At 33.6% G+C, this 17,350-nt stretch overlaps 1 protein-coding gene across 2 annotated transcripts in view; it reads left to right on the forward strand.

Annotated features, from left to right (window-relative positions):
* Positions 1-17,350, forward strand: part of LOC105217820 (putative phosphatidate phosphatase) — a 48,761-nt gene that overhangs the window by 12,119 nt on the left and 19,292 nt on the right. For both annotated transcript variants that reach the window (XM_054232769.1, XM_011193042.3), the window contains exons 3-4: positions 5,500-5,651; positions 9,960-10,178. In XM_054232769.1, coding sequence (XP_054088744.1) covers positions 5,500-5,651; positions 9,960-10,178 — 371 coding nt within the window. The remainder of the gene's footprint in view (positions 1-5,499; positions 5,652-9,959; positions 10,179-17,350) is intronic.

A 17,350-nucleotide genomic window follows, 5' to 3' on the forward strand; every position in this document is an offset into this window, starting at 1 on the left:
CAAATTTAAGTTATCTTCCACCATCATCATCATCGCTATCATTAGCATTCAAATAATTTGAAATATTCTCCTCTACTCCTTCCGTCAATTCGCGACGTAAGTTGGCCAAATAAATTCCTTACTCATTTCAAAAATATATATTTGTCACAACTAAAAATTAACTGTTTACTCGAAAATTTTACGCAAAACTATTTAGAAATGCACAACAATCACCAAAATCGTTAGAAAATTACGCCTCTTCATACAAAATATATGAAGAAATTCTATGGGCACTGAGTGCCCAAAGTCACGTATAGCGTACTGACCATATAAAATGCCGTTACTTTCTTATTATAAAAGCTATGTACTTAAAATTTTGTCAACTTATAACTAATATAGTTTATCACTATGCTAAAATTTGGCTAAATTGGACTGCCCTATCCCCAGAAATTCAATATCAAAAATGAGATTGGGCACTGAGTGTCCAACTCACGGTTCTAAGGTTAATATCGACGGGTATAACATAACTACCAAACAGTCACTGAAGTATCTCGGCGTTGCAATAGACACACGTCTGAGCTACAAGACGCACATCGAAAAAGCTTGCGAAAAAGCGGCGCGAGTAACAGCGGCCATATCTAGAATGATGGCCAATATCGGCGGACCAAGCCAGAACAAGCGAGCACTCCTGGCTAAAGTAAGTCAGTCTGTGCTATTGTATGCGGCGTCCATTTGGGGACCAGCAATGCAGATTAATACATATGCGTAGAAAGCAAGATCGGTTACTAGGCTAACTGCAATCAGGGTGATTAGGGCATTCCGCACCGTATCGCATGAAGCATCCGGAGTCATAGCGGGCATGATACCGCCCGATATAATGGCAATGGAAATTAAAAGAGCTTACGACAAATCCAGAGACATTGGAAGACGGTTAACAACAGAAGAGCGTAACGAAGAAAGGCTGAAAAGTATAAATGAATGGCAGAGCCGCTGGGACATGACGGAAAAAGGGAGATGGACGTACAAGTTAATCGGAAACGTGAAAACTTGGGTGGAAAGAAAACACGGTGAGACGGATTTTTACCTGACGCAATTTCTAACCGGACACGGTTGTTTCAGAGAATACCTCTTCAAATACGGCCACGATGACGGAACCGATTGTTCCTTCTGCGGTGACGGGAGAGAAAGTGTTCAGCATATTTTCTTTACTTGTCCAAAGTACGAAGTAGAGAGAGCAGAAATAGAGACTCTTATAAAAGAACGCGTAACTAAAGAAAATATTGTGCACCACATGATACAATGTAAAATCGTGTGGAATAAAGTAAAAACATGGTCCGCAATTGCCCTCCAGGAACTAAGGAGAAACGAAATGCAACGCAGTAGCGAAAAAAGAAGAGCTAGCGAGGAGTAGATTAAAAAATCGCTGACGAAGAGCCAATTTTGGCTGACTCTGGTCCTGCGAAGCAATGCCTAGCGGCAGTCCCGTGGGTCCAGTGAACTGCAGTCGGAGTTAAGGGTTTAGAACGTAGGTGTACTGCTACGCAAGTCTAGCATAGTAAGATACTTTGTAGGCGTGGTCCCGAAAGAGGTGTACCTTAGCGCGCAGTATGAATCGTGCATGCTGTCTGCTTTTGACAGTATCTATGAAAGATTCTCCCTCCGAAAACAAAAAAAAAAAAAAAAAAAGAAGTATGTTGCCAATTAAAGATGTTTATGTACAAATGGGTATGAAATAAATAATTGTGCGTATGCAGACAAAATTTTCCCTCATCAGACCAAAGCACCAACAAAAGCGCGTAGTTTTGTTGCAGATTTGTGCCAAATCGAGTGTAGTAAGTGGGGAAAATGTAAATATATAATTTACTTAATTCAAGTATTTACATATGTACGAGTATATTTCCTGTAATTTTATAGTAGACAACACGATGATAGAGCGTTACCCAAACACACACACACACGCATGTATGTACAAAGTGCAAAGTGTACATAGGCAATTGGTGGTATTTACAAGCCATATAAAGGACGGATAGCGCAAATCTCCGTAAATATTTACAAAATGTTGCTGTGCGACGTTGCGCCAGCCATTCAGAAGATATGCGCCCTCGTGTCACGCATTCCACTTAAACGATTGCAATGCACACACACACACTCGAACAAACACAATTTGTTTATTTACCAGCGCGTTTGTCTTTTTCCGACTTCCATCGAAAATTATGCCGCTGGGGCAGGGTGCTGGAGTGCTCTTCAAAGCGCTTATCTCCGCTACAATCAAAAGCGACTATTTGCGCGGGAGTTCGACTCTTCTTATGTCCGATAATCCAGCTAGTTTAAAACGGGGGTGAGTATCTATTTGGTTGATTGTAGTTTTCATTGAAACGAACTTGGCACAATCAAAGGTGCTTACCACCGCCAATGGGACGCACACCAGGTGCACCTCGAGAAGGGGTGGACACAGTGCCACCATAATTGAGTATTGATATGCTCGTAGGCATAGAATTCTATATGCGCCATAGATACTACTAACCTAACAGTATTTTATTGACAATATACATACATACATACTGTATATACATATCTACGAGTATGTATATTACACGACTATAGCTTTTAATCTACTTGGTTAGAATATCAAATATGCTCTAGACTTTTCTAATCACGAACCAATTATTTATTATACTTAATCTACTTAGGTGAAGAAAAAGTGCATTCGTTCAGACACTTGGAACTCCTTTGGTTATGAATATGTATATCACATTGTTGTTCTTGTTATTTATTATGTATGTTTGTATGCAAGTACTTTTTCTTTGAAGGTGGTTTTAAGAGAACGTGTGTAAATTTCTGGCTGTAGATAAATCTAAAGCTCCGGTGCAGAGTTAAAAATAAAATAAAACAAACAAAAACAACACAGAAAGTACCGCTTTTGAGATAAAAGTTATTTGCTGGGGTTGGTTGGCTATTTGTTTGTCCAACCGCATCTGGTAGAAAGGAATAACTACTGAATCTGTAAATAAATATCAAATATTTGGAGACAAAAAAGTATCAAAGTAAATCCCCGAAATAAGTTTAATATATGTAACTTACTATTCTAATTGTTATTTGTATTTGCATATTTTATTGTTATTGTAGGAAGATCAACATAGTTTTTGATCTCACTTAAGATTACGCTTTATTTAACATCGATAAAGATTGCATTTAATTTTTAGTTTTTTAAATTAATTATTAACACTGTTTTATTATCTCTACAACAAAAAAGTCTACATAAGAATTTATTTCAAATATGATAGTCTCAGTATGTAACTTTATGTTGCTCATTAAAATATAACAATATGGACGGATTCAGAGATGATTAAATGTATTAACTTGTAAAAACAAAAAAACGTTTTGTGAAATAACATGTAACACATTTTTATACCCTGAACAGGGTATATCAAGTTTGTCACGAAGTTTGTAACACCCAGAATGAAGCGTCGGAGGCCATATAAAGTATATACATATATAAATGATCAGTATGTTGAACTGAGTCGATTTAGCCATGTCCGTCTGTCTGTCTGTCTGTCTGTATACGTATATACGAACTAGTCCTTCAGTTTTTAAGATATCGTTTTGAAATTTTGCAGATGTTATTTTCTCCTCAGGAAGCTGCTCATTTGTCGGAACTGCCGATATCGGACCACTATATCATATAGCTGCCATACAAACTGAACGATCGGAATCAAGGGCTTGTATGGAAAACTTCCGCATTTTACTACATGTCTTCACGAAATTTGGTGTGAGTTATTGCTCATAGAAATAATTTAATCTCCGAAAAAATTGTTCATGTTTTCTTTTTTTACTTACTTTTTCTTACGTCTTTAGATTTGCTTAAACACATAGTTACTGAAAGAAAGGCACCTGTGAAGGGTATATTAGCTTCGGTACAGCCGAAGTTAACGTTTTTTCTTGTTTTTATTATTTAAATACACAATTTTCTGTCTGAAATGATTTTTTATTTCCAAAAATAATTGTATTTGCATACAATGTATCCTAAAATGTCTATTTTTATTCTTTTTAAAATTTGTATTTTATTTAAATCGTTGTCGAATACCATTTTGACTGGTGAAGTTAACCAACATACCTAAAGCTAACTAATCAATAATTTGTCTACCAAATCATAAATTTAGTGCTGATTCTTATATTAGCTGACGAATGGCAACTCTATATTACACAATTCTAGCTTTACGATCGTAAATAAAAAATTGAATGATGCTTTCAAAATTTCAAAACAAAGGAAGCGTTTGGCTCCACTTCGATGACAATCCCGGAGATGCATACATGTGTACATACATATGTATTTGTATTCGAATATACCCACAAGTGTCTGTTTGCTTTGAAAACCAGTGGCATTGTATTACACCTGAAACGAATACACACACAGATAAACCAAAGAATTTACCTTGTCACGGATTATGTCTGAAGACAATAAAAAATCCGGAGTGAAATATAGATCACTTTTTGAGCATACACGTAATTCTATGCTCTATATATGTACATACACATAAATGTTGTAATAAAATACCTTGGCACTGCAATAAAGTAGATGGGCTTAATACTCGTAGGTTTTGCTTATTATCTAGGAAGAATGTATAATCCCTAAAGGTCGATGGTACCAGTTTATATTTATTTGTTTGAATGTTTTACTATTGTTATTATTTTTTTTATATTTCTGCTTTCTTGCATTAGATTCTATGGTTGAATTGCGTGCTGAAGACATAGGGCTAACATGAAAAAAACAAAAAAATGTTTGGTGAAATAACATGTAACAAAATTTTGTTTATATTGATCGTACTGAAAAAGTGTGGTTGTTACCTATGGACCTGTATAGTGGTAACGGACTAGTTTTCAACTGGTTCATGTCACTACTGGGTATACGATTGTTTGTACAAATGTTTGGAATAATGAGACCTAACTTTGCAATTATGAAAATATAACAAAACAATCACAATAAGACAGCTGAAAAGAGTGGCTTTAATGAAAAACGTACATATGAACATACGTACGGATAATTCTATAATATCGTAACACAGGTGGAGTATTTGCGATTTCCGTCGAATGTGGTCCTATATAGGAAGGGTCCTCTGAATGGTGCCGTTAGTTTTTTAAGAAGTCTTTTCAGATTAAATACTTTTTATAATAATATATTTTTTCAATAGTTCCAAAAGTCTTGATAAACAATAAAAACTTCTGGTAGTGGATCAAGGGTTAAAGAAATATAGACTAGATACAACCCGAAATTTTCTATGATAGTTTAAATAACGAATTATAGTGTCGGTATTTTCTGCCTGGCCATCGTTTGTTGAAGATAACAAAAAATGTCCGGGAATATATGCGTGCCCTCGTCCCAACGTACAATTTCAAAAAACATCTGAATACATGCTCAACCAAATATCAAAATATTTAAAGAAATATTAAAAGATTTATAAGCTTCATATATCACAAATCATAAGAATGTTATAAATGGTTAATTTAAATTTTTTATTTTAGTGGGCTTTCCAATTTTATGTTTTTACTTGTGGGGTGCTGCATATCAACGTGGATTCTTTTGCGACGACGAATCGCTAAAACACCCTTTCAAAGAATCAACAATCCGGAATTGGATGCTGTATTTTATAGGATTAGTCCTGCCCATTGGAATGGTAAGTGAAGTGAGCCGTAATACGCTAGAGTTATTCCCGATTAACTGTGATTTTAATCAGTTCCAATTTTGTGGGTGACAGACGGCAGCGAGTTATAAACTCCCATAATAGCTGATTGGCAATAATATTTCCATTTTGGTGAAATAAAATTGGATAGAAAGCAATTATTGCGGTTGTTAGCCGCACAAATAGTACAAAATCATTAATTATTAAAAAATAGACATAAATACGTTATTATTAGAATTTCCATTTTAGAAAAAAATTAGCATGTGTATGATTTTGTTTACATTTACTCCCACTAACTCTCTAAAATTTTGAGGATTAAATGGGAGTTAGCAAACGGAGTTAACTGAGATAACTCTCGAATTAACCAGTTATTCTGAATTAACGCCGCCGTCTGTCAGGGATATAAGGCTTAGAATGAATGATACATCCACGAGAGAGTATACCCTCCAGTATACTAATACGACAGGGTGCATACATATCAGAGAGCTGCAACGGATATATCATTTTCGTGCACACTCGAATGTCCACTCTGATTTTGTTTGATTAAACTTTTCGGTATGAATACACGTATTGATCGCTTGGAGACATGTTCAAAACGAACGAGCCTTTCGCGACACTCGAAACACAAGCATATATGCTTGTTTTAACAGAGTGCCGAGTTGACACTCGTTTGTGAACGAGCTGGCACTCTAACCCGATCGTATTGAATGTGATCGAGTCACACACGAGTGTGCACAAAATTTCAGAATATGTATGTATGTAATTGGCAGTCATGCTATTATTGCGTAGTGATTGTCAACGATTAGTGGTTTTGTTTGTTTTGTTTACTTTTTATAATTCATAATGACAACGATAGAAAATTCGGGTTGTGAGAACATTTCCAATGGCACAAACACCTTATCTGGTCTACACCTGAAATTTGTGATTTAAAAAAAATTAAAATATTTAAGTGTAATGAAATGTTTTTTATTTATGATTTATGAATTAATAAATAAAATAAGTTTTGAGTGAATTCTATTCTTAAATTGAATTATTCTTTTATAATATGTGCTATGTACGTCTAATATTCAAATTATTCAACCAAAAAAGCTAAGACAGAACGCGTCATCCCGACGCCAACATACATACATATGTGTGTACGTATGTTTATCTATTATTTTTTGGTCTTCGAGTGCCACTCGAGTGTGTCGATCACAATCAACACGTGCACGACTAGGGATGGCAAAAATTTTTTTTTAATCGATTAAATAATCAAATGATTAATTGCAAGATATAAAAAAATAATTGCAATTAATTGCAATTAATGTAAAAAAATCGATTAATCGATTAATTCCAATGTTTTCAAATAATACTAAATTGCATAAAGACCACCACCAAGTTTCAGCGCCGAATTTTGTATTATGATGCTCTATCACAGAGTCCCACACATATCCTAAAAGAGAAAATGGCCTATATTTGAAGTTAAGTAGCACAATGGTATTAAATTTTTCAAAATATGTACAGCAATCTTAAAGTAAAAGAATTGCCTCTTACTTGAAAGACTATAGGTCCAGACCCAATGCTGGCTGGCTTTACTTGCTTTCGTTAACTTTGCGTACTTTGAATGCTTGTATGACCAAATGAGCGCTTTGAACGCTTTCAAAATAATGTCACAATCACTGTTGACACACACTTAATTTTATGTAAATCAAAAAGTCAATCAAAACTTGGCAATAGTTTCATGTTAAATGTTATATTATTATAAACTCTTTGTAAATTTCTACATACATATATCAAATATTTTAAATATTCTACATTTTAACTATTTGTACTGGCAAACGCATATGTGATAAATATTTGCGTGTCAATGTAGCATCAAAAAAATTATTGAAATTGGTACATTTCGCCCAAACTGATAACTCTAGTTACAATATCAAATGTCAAAAGCCCAGGAAGCGCTGGCAAATAGAGCATAGATCTATTCGTAACTTCAAGCGCTTGAAGCAAAGCTTCATTTGGTCTCATTTCATATGCTCTAGTATAGTTCTATTCAGTGTTGACAGTTCTCACAGCAAAGCATGTAAAGCCAGCCAGCATTGGGTCTGGACCTTATGTTTTGCAACTTTGCGTAAAAATAAAACCAATAAAATATAGGAGACTATATTCTTATTTCAGACATTCAAATTATGTTGGTATATACACAAAAACAAAAACGGAAATAAAATTAAAATATCGTATTAAAAATTCATTTGTCTTAGCATAAATGAAATTATATTCATTGAAGTCAAGAAATTTTATTCTCTGTTCAACCAAGTTTGAAGAAAAAGCAATTTCGATAAACGTTTTGTTGTCAAACGATTGCGTTTTTCGGTCGCAGTTGCACCCGCTTTTGAGAAAAGCCGCTCAGCTGGTACTGAGGTACCAAGTAGATGACAATACTTTTTTGAAAGTCCGTACGGTTTTCATTTCTTCCCAAGCATCAATAGTGTTTCGAAGCTGAAGGGCTTTCATTAATTGGTTTGCTGCTGCAACTCGGCATTTCAATCATGGTGTCAGTGTCATCATCACTTAGGGAAACATTGTCTTTACTCCTAGATTTCAGAGTCTAATTTGTACACATATATTTATATACAACTAGAAGAAATTTAAAATGTAATACCGATTGCTCCAACTTACCACCAATTTGCAGGCTACTGTTGCATGCTTTAATTTTAAATACTGCAACATATTTGATGTGTTATTAGAAAATTTTAAATTTTTGCAGCAAAGTTGACATTTAACGTAGTTATTGCTTATTTTATCCAAAAAATTTCCACACTTCGCTTTTACTGGCGTCATTGCTCTTCAAACAACTGAACGTAAAATGCGTTTGACTTAACTGTGAATGCAGTGTTACCAGGCATTCATTTGTTGATATTAAACTATCTTGACATATTAGAATTTAACTATATTTACACCGTTTCCAGTCATTAATGACTGATGCGATCAATTTCGACCCTTGTACGCAAACTTAGATGAGCATAAAATGTATTAAATTTCAAAATGCTGTTTGCGATTATTTTGCAATTACTCGAGTAATAGTCGAGTAATTAGAAAAGGTGTTTCGATGCAATTAAATCGTAAATTGAATGAAAATAATCGATTAATTTAATCAAATGATTAATCGTTGCCATCCCTATGCACGACACACCCGAAAATATAATATAAAATAAAATCCGAGTTTGCTGCTTGCACTCGAAGATAGGACCGTCTTGATTGTTCGTTTGCGTTATTTTCGCTTCGGGTTCTAAACTCGATCGAACACGTGTTTGAAGAGTGTTACGACACACTCGTACCGAATTTAAGCTAGTGTGATTGAACACACTCGAACATACCCGAAGCTGCTCTCTGATACATATGTTACGTATAAGTTTGTGTAAATATACATATGCGTATATAAAATGCATCGACTATAAAAGTATATAAAATCTATCGACTTCTGATATGATGATTCTTTTTGCATCTTAGCAGCATGTTTAAATTTAAATTGAATCATAATAGCAGCATTATTTCTCAACCGAATGCGGAATACTTGCATATGTTACGCAACTTTGTGGATTGCACAATAGTCAAATAAAGTGCCGAAACTATTTCTGTAGGCAATTAAAATTGTCTTGTCCCACTTTATTATCACGATGGAAGCATAACTTCTGAGTGGCAGATGTACGGACGAATATGCATGTAAGCATTCAGTTAAGTGCGGCACATTGTTGAGGCGATCAAATCAAAAATTTTGAATTTTAATTCGTTCTCACCATTAGTTGACACATATTACCAAGTGTCACCAGCTGTCGATTTGTTACGATTCAAAATTCAGCAAAGCACCATAATAGACAAGTATATCGCCCATTTTCCACATTTACAAAAGTGCTTATTGTGAAAATTCATAAGTGCTCATATATGTATGTATAAGTATCATGCCTGTATACTAAATGCAATATATAAATTATCTGAAGTTTTTTTTATTTAAGCTGTGTCATATGATTTAAGCTGTGCAACACAGGGGGCTTAAACGCTCCAAGTTGAACATGTCAGAGCTTCGGAAAAATTAAAACAAATTAAGATTAATTTTTTATAATACAAAACGGATCTCTAAGTTCTAAAGTCTAAGTTTAATATATAGAATATATATAGTCCGTTATCGAGATTTTTTAGATGAGCAATGGCACACCTCCAATGCTGTATTCATATATGCTGCCTCAGTACAAAACTGTGGTGTGCGTATAACCATTTTCGTAAATTAGTTTTAGAAAAGATTTTCACAGATTTTTATTTTCTTCCCAGATCCTCACAGTTGAAATCATAAAGGAGAAACATGCCAAGCCTTCAACTGAAGACATCATTTCACGACGTCAGTATGTCATTATGGACTATGAAATCCCCGCCTGGATGGTTCAATGCTACAAAAGTATTGGAGTTTTCGGATTCGGCGCAGCTATTTGCCAGCTAATAACAGACGTTGCTAAATACTCAATAGGACGATTGAGACCACACTTTTTCGACGTAAGTAGTACAATCTTTCTCATGTATTAGTGTGTGATATTTTGGAAATGGGGAAGATGTGAGCAATTTTAGGGACAATTAATGTGATCAAAATGTCATACTGCAACAAGCATGTGGATGTGTACATACATACATATACATATTATCGATATTTCTATTTGTAAAAAACATGTGCAAATAGTTACGTATCATACATACAAACAAATGTTTAGTTTTATGTGAGGAGACGAACTCATTTCATTTTATGTTTCCAATGTAGAAAGGGGAGTTGAAATGTGCATACATATATGCATACGGGTGTACATGAAGAGCATGCGACCCTGTTTGAAAACGACCATATTAAAAAAAATTAATTTGTAACACATGTGGCGTTGGATTGCGACAATGTAGTAATTGTTTGGTACGGGCGCATAAAATTATATTTTGAAGTCATTAAAGGAATAAATTTCACATAACTTCATACCATAAATATGTATGTATGTATATATTTACCATATTGCGTTATCACAAGTGATATCCATCGCTTCGAAGTTTTATAAACTGAAGCGATTGGGTGTTTTATGACACTATCACCTGAGGAAAACTATTCAACAGTTATAATAAATTTATATATGATTAATATATTAGCTGTAAAAAATTTTACACGAAAAAGCAACAACAAAATTATCTAGTTGAATTCCTGAAGGAGAGTATGCGGATACCTCATTAAAAATAAAATAAAATTTTAGACAAAAATGGCAATACAAATATCTATTTTTGTAGTTTTTACTTTGAAATATAATACATTTCAATTGATTAAATAAAACGTAAGGCCCAGACGCAGCTCGAAACAAAGGGATAAATAAATATTCTTGTGCAGGTTTAAGTATTTCTCCACATAAGAAAATGGTTCAGCACTATTGCGCATGATTAAGAGGACATTTTAGCGCAGGCTTGCAGCATAAGTGCTGCCTGTCTGTTTGAATTACAGGATAGAACGTTCTTTTGGCTTCTTTTTGGCCAATCGATGACAGCTATTATACGCTAATAATAGATACATATATGGAAATACATGCATATGTTAAACATTTGATTTATTTCTTTATGTCTGTTAAAATCTTAATCTGGTTTGTGTTTCTAAGACAGTTAAACATCAAATCGGATATTAATTATATGCACCAAAAAACTGCTGCCGAAAGTCGTAGTCAAAGTTTAGAAATAAGCAAGTGTAATAGAGATTTTGTAGTGTTTTTTAATCGGCCTCTGCTCGATTAAAACGCTTATTTAGATCGATTTACCATACAAAATATAATCTACATTTATTTTTTATTTAATTTTAATCGACTTGAAAATCAAATGCAACTCTGCGACCAAGACGTACGATATCGTTCTCTGTCTGCGATTGGCTGAATTAGAAAAAAAAGCTACGGTAGGAGTCGCTGCTGAAAATATCAATCAGCTGATAAAATTTTTTTTTTGACAATCCATTTTTTGCCTTTTATACTGCCGGCTTTTCGATAACCGATCAGCTGTTATACATTTTGGTTTTTGTAAATGTTCGATTTATCTCATTTTTTTATGCTGGATTTAAATGTTATGTTTATACAGTCAGCGTCAAAAGAAAGTGTATAAATCTTTTTTCCTATATTGATTGTATAATTATGGTTTTGCTAAGTGATACAATGTAAGAATTTATTTTTTTTTTAAATGATAGATATGTAATACTAATCAATGACAAAAAATTGTACCGGAAGTAACAGAAAAACTTGTCAATTCCATGGCTCGAAGTTTACCATCCATAATTAAAGCGAATGGAAATTTATGTATTTAACTTTTGTTTCCATCGCTCCCATTCATTTGTACACTTTCTTTTGACGCCAGAAATTTGAGGTGTTTTCAGTTTTATGTTCATTTTTTTTGATGTTGTAATAATTTTGTTTTAGTTCTTTATCAACTTGATAGGTATAATTTGGTATATGGGAGCTAGGAGATGTTAAGACCCGATTTTGATTATTTTTGGAACAGAGACACACTATTAGAAGAAAACAATTTTCTCTGAATTACATTAAATCATCTGAGAGATTTACCGATATTTTCGGTTAAAATTTACCCTTATACACTGAGTTCTTCATGTTCGATATCCGGGGCCTTGAAAAGTTATAGTCCGTTTTCAACAATTTTTTCACAAGTGAAGCCACAGATGATATAAAGTATTTGTGTAAAGTTTTATTCCGCTATCTTCATTGGTTCCTTATGTATATATACATAAAGTGTATAAAGTGAAGAAATCAGATGGAATTCAAAATTGAGTTATAAAGAAAGTAAAGTCGCCCATTTTTTATCCGTGTTATCAGGGTGTCAAGCAAATATTATATACCGAATTTCATTGAAATCTATTGAGTAGTTCCTGAGATATTGTTTTTGACCTATAAGTGGGCGATGCCCCACCCATTTTCCATTTTGTAAAAAAAATCTGAGTGCAGCTCCCTTCTGCTATTTCTTCTGTAAAATTTAGTGTTTCTGACGTTTTTCGTTAGTGAGTTAACCCACTTTTAGTAATTTTCAACCGATTATCGAACCGAGTGTAGAAAGTTTGGTATATATAGCTTCATTGGCTTGCGAGATATATAAAAATAACCGATTACATCCAAATATGCCCCTTCGTAGTGCGATCCTTTATTCCAAATTTTACTTTTATAACTTTATTTATGGCTTAGTTATGACACTTTATAGGTTTTTGGTTTTCACCATTTTGTGAGCGTGGCAGTGGTCCGATTTTGCCCAACTTTGAAACCAGCCTCCTCAGGGTGCCAAAGAGGTTACAAGTTTCGCTAAGATATCTCAATTTTTACTCAAGTTATCCGTTGCACGGACAGACTGACATTCGGATTTCAACTCGTCTCGTCATCCTGATCATTTTGATATATACCACCCTATATCTAACTCATTTAGTTTTATGACCAGGCAGGTGCTAAAAGAGCGTAAGTGATCGTATACGTACACACATGGATTGTCACTAACACGCACAAGCGAAGAGCGTAAAACGAGCACCTACGATGGGACCAAGAATGATAGAAGACAAGATTACGCCATTCGTTTACAGTTAGCTTCTTTGGGTTTTAATTTCCTGTTGAGTGACGCACTCACGACCCCCGAACACGCGAGCAAAACAAAAAACGAAAGAGAAATTGACAAATTGCACGGTAGTACAAAACAATAAAACCAAAACAAAGACGTGAAGTCAAGGCTAGTGCTGAATTATTATTTAAAATTCTAAGTGATAAAAGTATTAACTTGAAAAAGAAGTCCGCAATGGCGGAATTAAACAACAATAGTACAAAAAAGTCGTATATAAAGAGTTTTTTTCACTTTCCCAACCAACAAAAAAGTTGGCAAAATGGCGAAATTTTTGTAACAAAACATATAATTTTAATTATAAATATGCCTTATTATATTGGATCATTTTATAGATGACGATTTTCAGAATCACGTTCATTGTGATATTTCATCTGCACATTATTCAATTTGGTTCAGTATGTTTTACATTTCCATTTGACAATTCTTCTGTTGCCTATTCCCATTCGGGGGCCCTGATCGCGCCACTATGTCGTAATCTTGTCTTCAATACAAAATCATTTTGTGATGCTTGTTTGATTGTGGTGGTGCCCATCCCTGTTTATGACTTAAGCTCCAGTTATCCATGCTTGACTCAACTCAGCTTAGAAAAATTTGGCTTGGAACACTTACAGCCGGTTTCACGAAATAAATTTAAGTGAAATATAATTAATTTCAGTTTCACCATTTGACTTAATTTTTATTTAAATGGTCACGCTTTGCGATTTAAATATTATTTAAATACTGTCATGTGTAACCATGGTTACGTTTTTCTATCAGCTGAAGTCCCATTTTTTTACCATTGTGACAAAGAAATACAATTTATTTGTTTACATAAATCAGCTGTTATTCTTACTAACATCCCTGCCTTTTAATTTTTTGGATGCCAAATGTCAATAATAGTGAAACGCAGGAAACTTAAGTGCAAAGTTAAATAAAAATTAAGATTAAAATTAAATGGAACTTAATTTTCAATTAAAGAATTTCGTGAAACCGGCTGTTAGATGCAGTTATACTTCACACAACTTCAACCTCAGCTGTTATTATTATAGTTTCTGGGTAGAGTTGCCATATGTACAGATTTATCTTTAAAAGTAAGTTTTTTAACTTGTATACAAAAAAATCTTCACTATCACGAAATCTGTGAACACGTGAAGATTTTCTGTTTGAAAGAAAGCTCTTTAATAAATATATGAACATAGCTTTGAGCAGAATAGCACAAAAGAAACGTGCACACGTAGTTCTGTTTTTCGTGATTTAGAATTGTATGAAGATGACGCATGGAATGACGAAACATAAAGTAATTTGTTCGGGAATGTTGCCAGACGGAATGTTCCCCCTTTAAAAGACAAATAATTTTATACACGGTTTACAATATGGTATATATCGTACTATAGACACCATGAATATGTTCCAATACAAAGATATCATAGAGAGCACAATACTTATACGGAAATTTCAGTAGGATAGCAATCCTAAATTTGTGAGTTCTCTTAATTGACCAAGTCAGTCCCCCGACTTGAATCCAACTGAAAATCGTTGCGTGAAATTAAGCAACGTATTGGTAAGCAATCATTGTAAATATGGATAGTTATGGAATTCTGTGGAAACTAAATTGGTACAAGATACGTTCCGGAAACTTATCTCCAGAATGCCAAAACGAATTTCAAAAGTAATTATATACTGGACACTGATGAATGAACTAAGAAAAAATCAAATATGGCCCAGAGAATTGAAACTAATACCTTTTTTCATTGTCGGATACCTGATGTACTTATTATTTTGTCCATTTTTACAATCATTTAATTATCTGCTGGAAATTTAAGTTCCTATTTAAATTTTTATTGCTAATATCATTATTATTATTTATTTTTCCTTAAATAAGAAATTAAATGTGATAATATTTCCTCCCATGAGTAAATGTTAATTTATTAGTCATTGAAGGCAACATGAAGGTACTTGTGTATGTGTGTATGCATATAGACAATAAAATACGGAAGATTAATTGAAATGTTTAGGAGACGAAACATTCGAAAGTAACGCATCTTCTATGCCTACCGGTTTCTTTACTGTCAAATCAGTGATAAAGGGATGTCCAACTTATTCCAGTGTGGGAGCGCCTCAAAATTTGTTACCAGATCAGATAAAATACTAATTTTTGGGCATTTAAATTAAAATACCCAACATTTATTATGGTTAAAAACTATTATATACTGGATGTTTAATATAAAAATAACCTCTTTAAATTTCATTTAGAGATATAATGGTACATGTATTAAAATAGCCGGTTTTCGAACTTTCAGTAATAAATAAGGTCAATTAAGATAAGTAAATATTGGTTAACATATAAAAGGTTAATTTAGCATTAAACGGGTAATACTTATGTACAAATTAAATTGATTACAGAAACCTCAATGCGGTAGTAAAGCCAATTATAAAACTTTTTATCTTAAAATTACATCAATTTATATACATAGTAATTTAAAAAAAAAACTTATAAAAAGTATTTTATAAGTAACGAAATGTTTTTAAAAGTATGTTTTCGTTTACTTTAAGTAGTTTCTATTGAGTATCCTTATATTGAAAAAACCTTCAGAGAATATATTTATTGTGATATTTGTAAATCCAAAATATCAAATTTAAAAAAACATATGGAACGGAGGCATATTACCATTTCCAATCGAACAGTAGGATTGGAAATGGTAATATAATTTTGAAGTTATTATCAAATTGGTATTGTGAAAATGTTTTTGCAGTCGCCAGCGCCGCAAAATGCGCCTGTTACTTTTGAAGAATATTCCATCAACTTCGACTGCATTACCAAAGCCTTTAACACAAACTAAGATTTTAAATGTCGCGCGGCTAAAATCAAAAAGTGAAATAACAAGCAAATTATTGCAACTCTTTACGGTGTATTTGCAAACTTTCTCTATAGTTGATGACTAAGGTTTCAAAATCAATGATTCCTGCATTGTATGAGGAATGTAAACATAAGGTGCGAGAAATGATTAGGAGCGGGGAAAAAATGTGCATTACCACTGATTGTTGGACATCGCGGAATGTGTCTAGTTTCATTGCTGTAACGGCACATTATGTCTCCGAAAAGTTTGAACTAACGTCAATACTTTTATCGTCATCCCAACTAAAACAAAATCATAATTGATTTGCAAATTAACAACAAAATATTGCTTGCTGTTTCGGATAATGCTAGTAATATAAAAATGGCTATAATTCATAAGTTAGGTTGGAAGCATTTTGCATGTATGGCTCACACAATTAATTTAATTGTAAAAGGATTGCGCATTCCTGAAGTAGAACAAGTAACTGATAAAGTTAAAGTAATAGTTGCTCACTTCAAGAAAGGTACTTCAGCGAATGAAGCGTTTGAAAATTAGAAGCGCAACAGCGGTAAAGAACCTCTAAAATTAATTCAATAAGTTGAAACGAGGTGGAACTCCACACTGGCAATGTTGGAGCGTTTTTCGGAGTTGGAGGAAGCGGTGAAATGTACTTTGGTAATTATAAACAAAAATTTACCTATATTAACCAGCGACGAGCGGGCGACTGGTGCTGCTTTGTGCAAATTTAGAAGATTAGTAGGAACTGTCATACAAAATCTCACAATTAGTCCTCTTAATATTGCATATTTATTGACATTTAAAAATAGTAACATAAATACATACGTTGTGCATAAAGTTGACCACTTCCGAAATCAAAAAAGCGATATGCCTCTCATTTGCCATTGATTGCATCCTAAAGCCTGTCGTGGGCAGATAAGGCTAAATTTTAGTTCCATGGCTTCTTTAGTAAACGCTTTATGAATTTACCACGTGAAAAGAAGAATAATGCAGTTTAGACGCTAAATGGAGTCGGGAGTGACATTATGATTTTTTTAAATTTTTTTGGAAATTTTCCTTACTTCTGTTTTCAAGATTTGGTACTAATTTAGGGACCCTAAATCATCCGGATATATAGGAATTCACATGACCATGCCATTCTAGTGGTCTGTCGGCCTTTTCCAACTATTGACTGCATTTTTACCTACAAAACTTTTAAATGAAGCAAATCAAGTTGACCTC

This window comes from Zeugodacus cucurbitae, chromosome 6 (genome assembly GCF_028554725.1).
Source record: "Zeugodacus cucurbitae isolate PBARC_wt_2022May chromosome 6, idZeuCucr1.2, whole genome shotgun sequence".
Classification (NCBI taxonomy): domain Eukaryota; kingdom Metazoa; phylum Arthropoda; class Insecta; order Diptera; family Tephritidae; genus Zeugodacus; species Zeugodacus cucurbitae.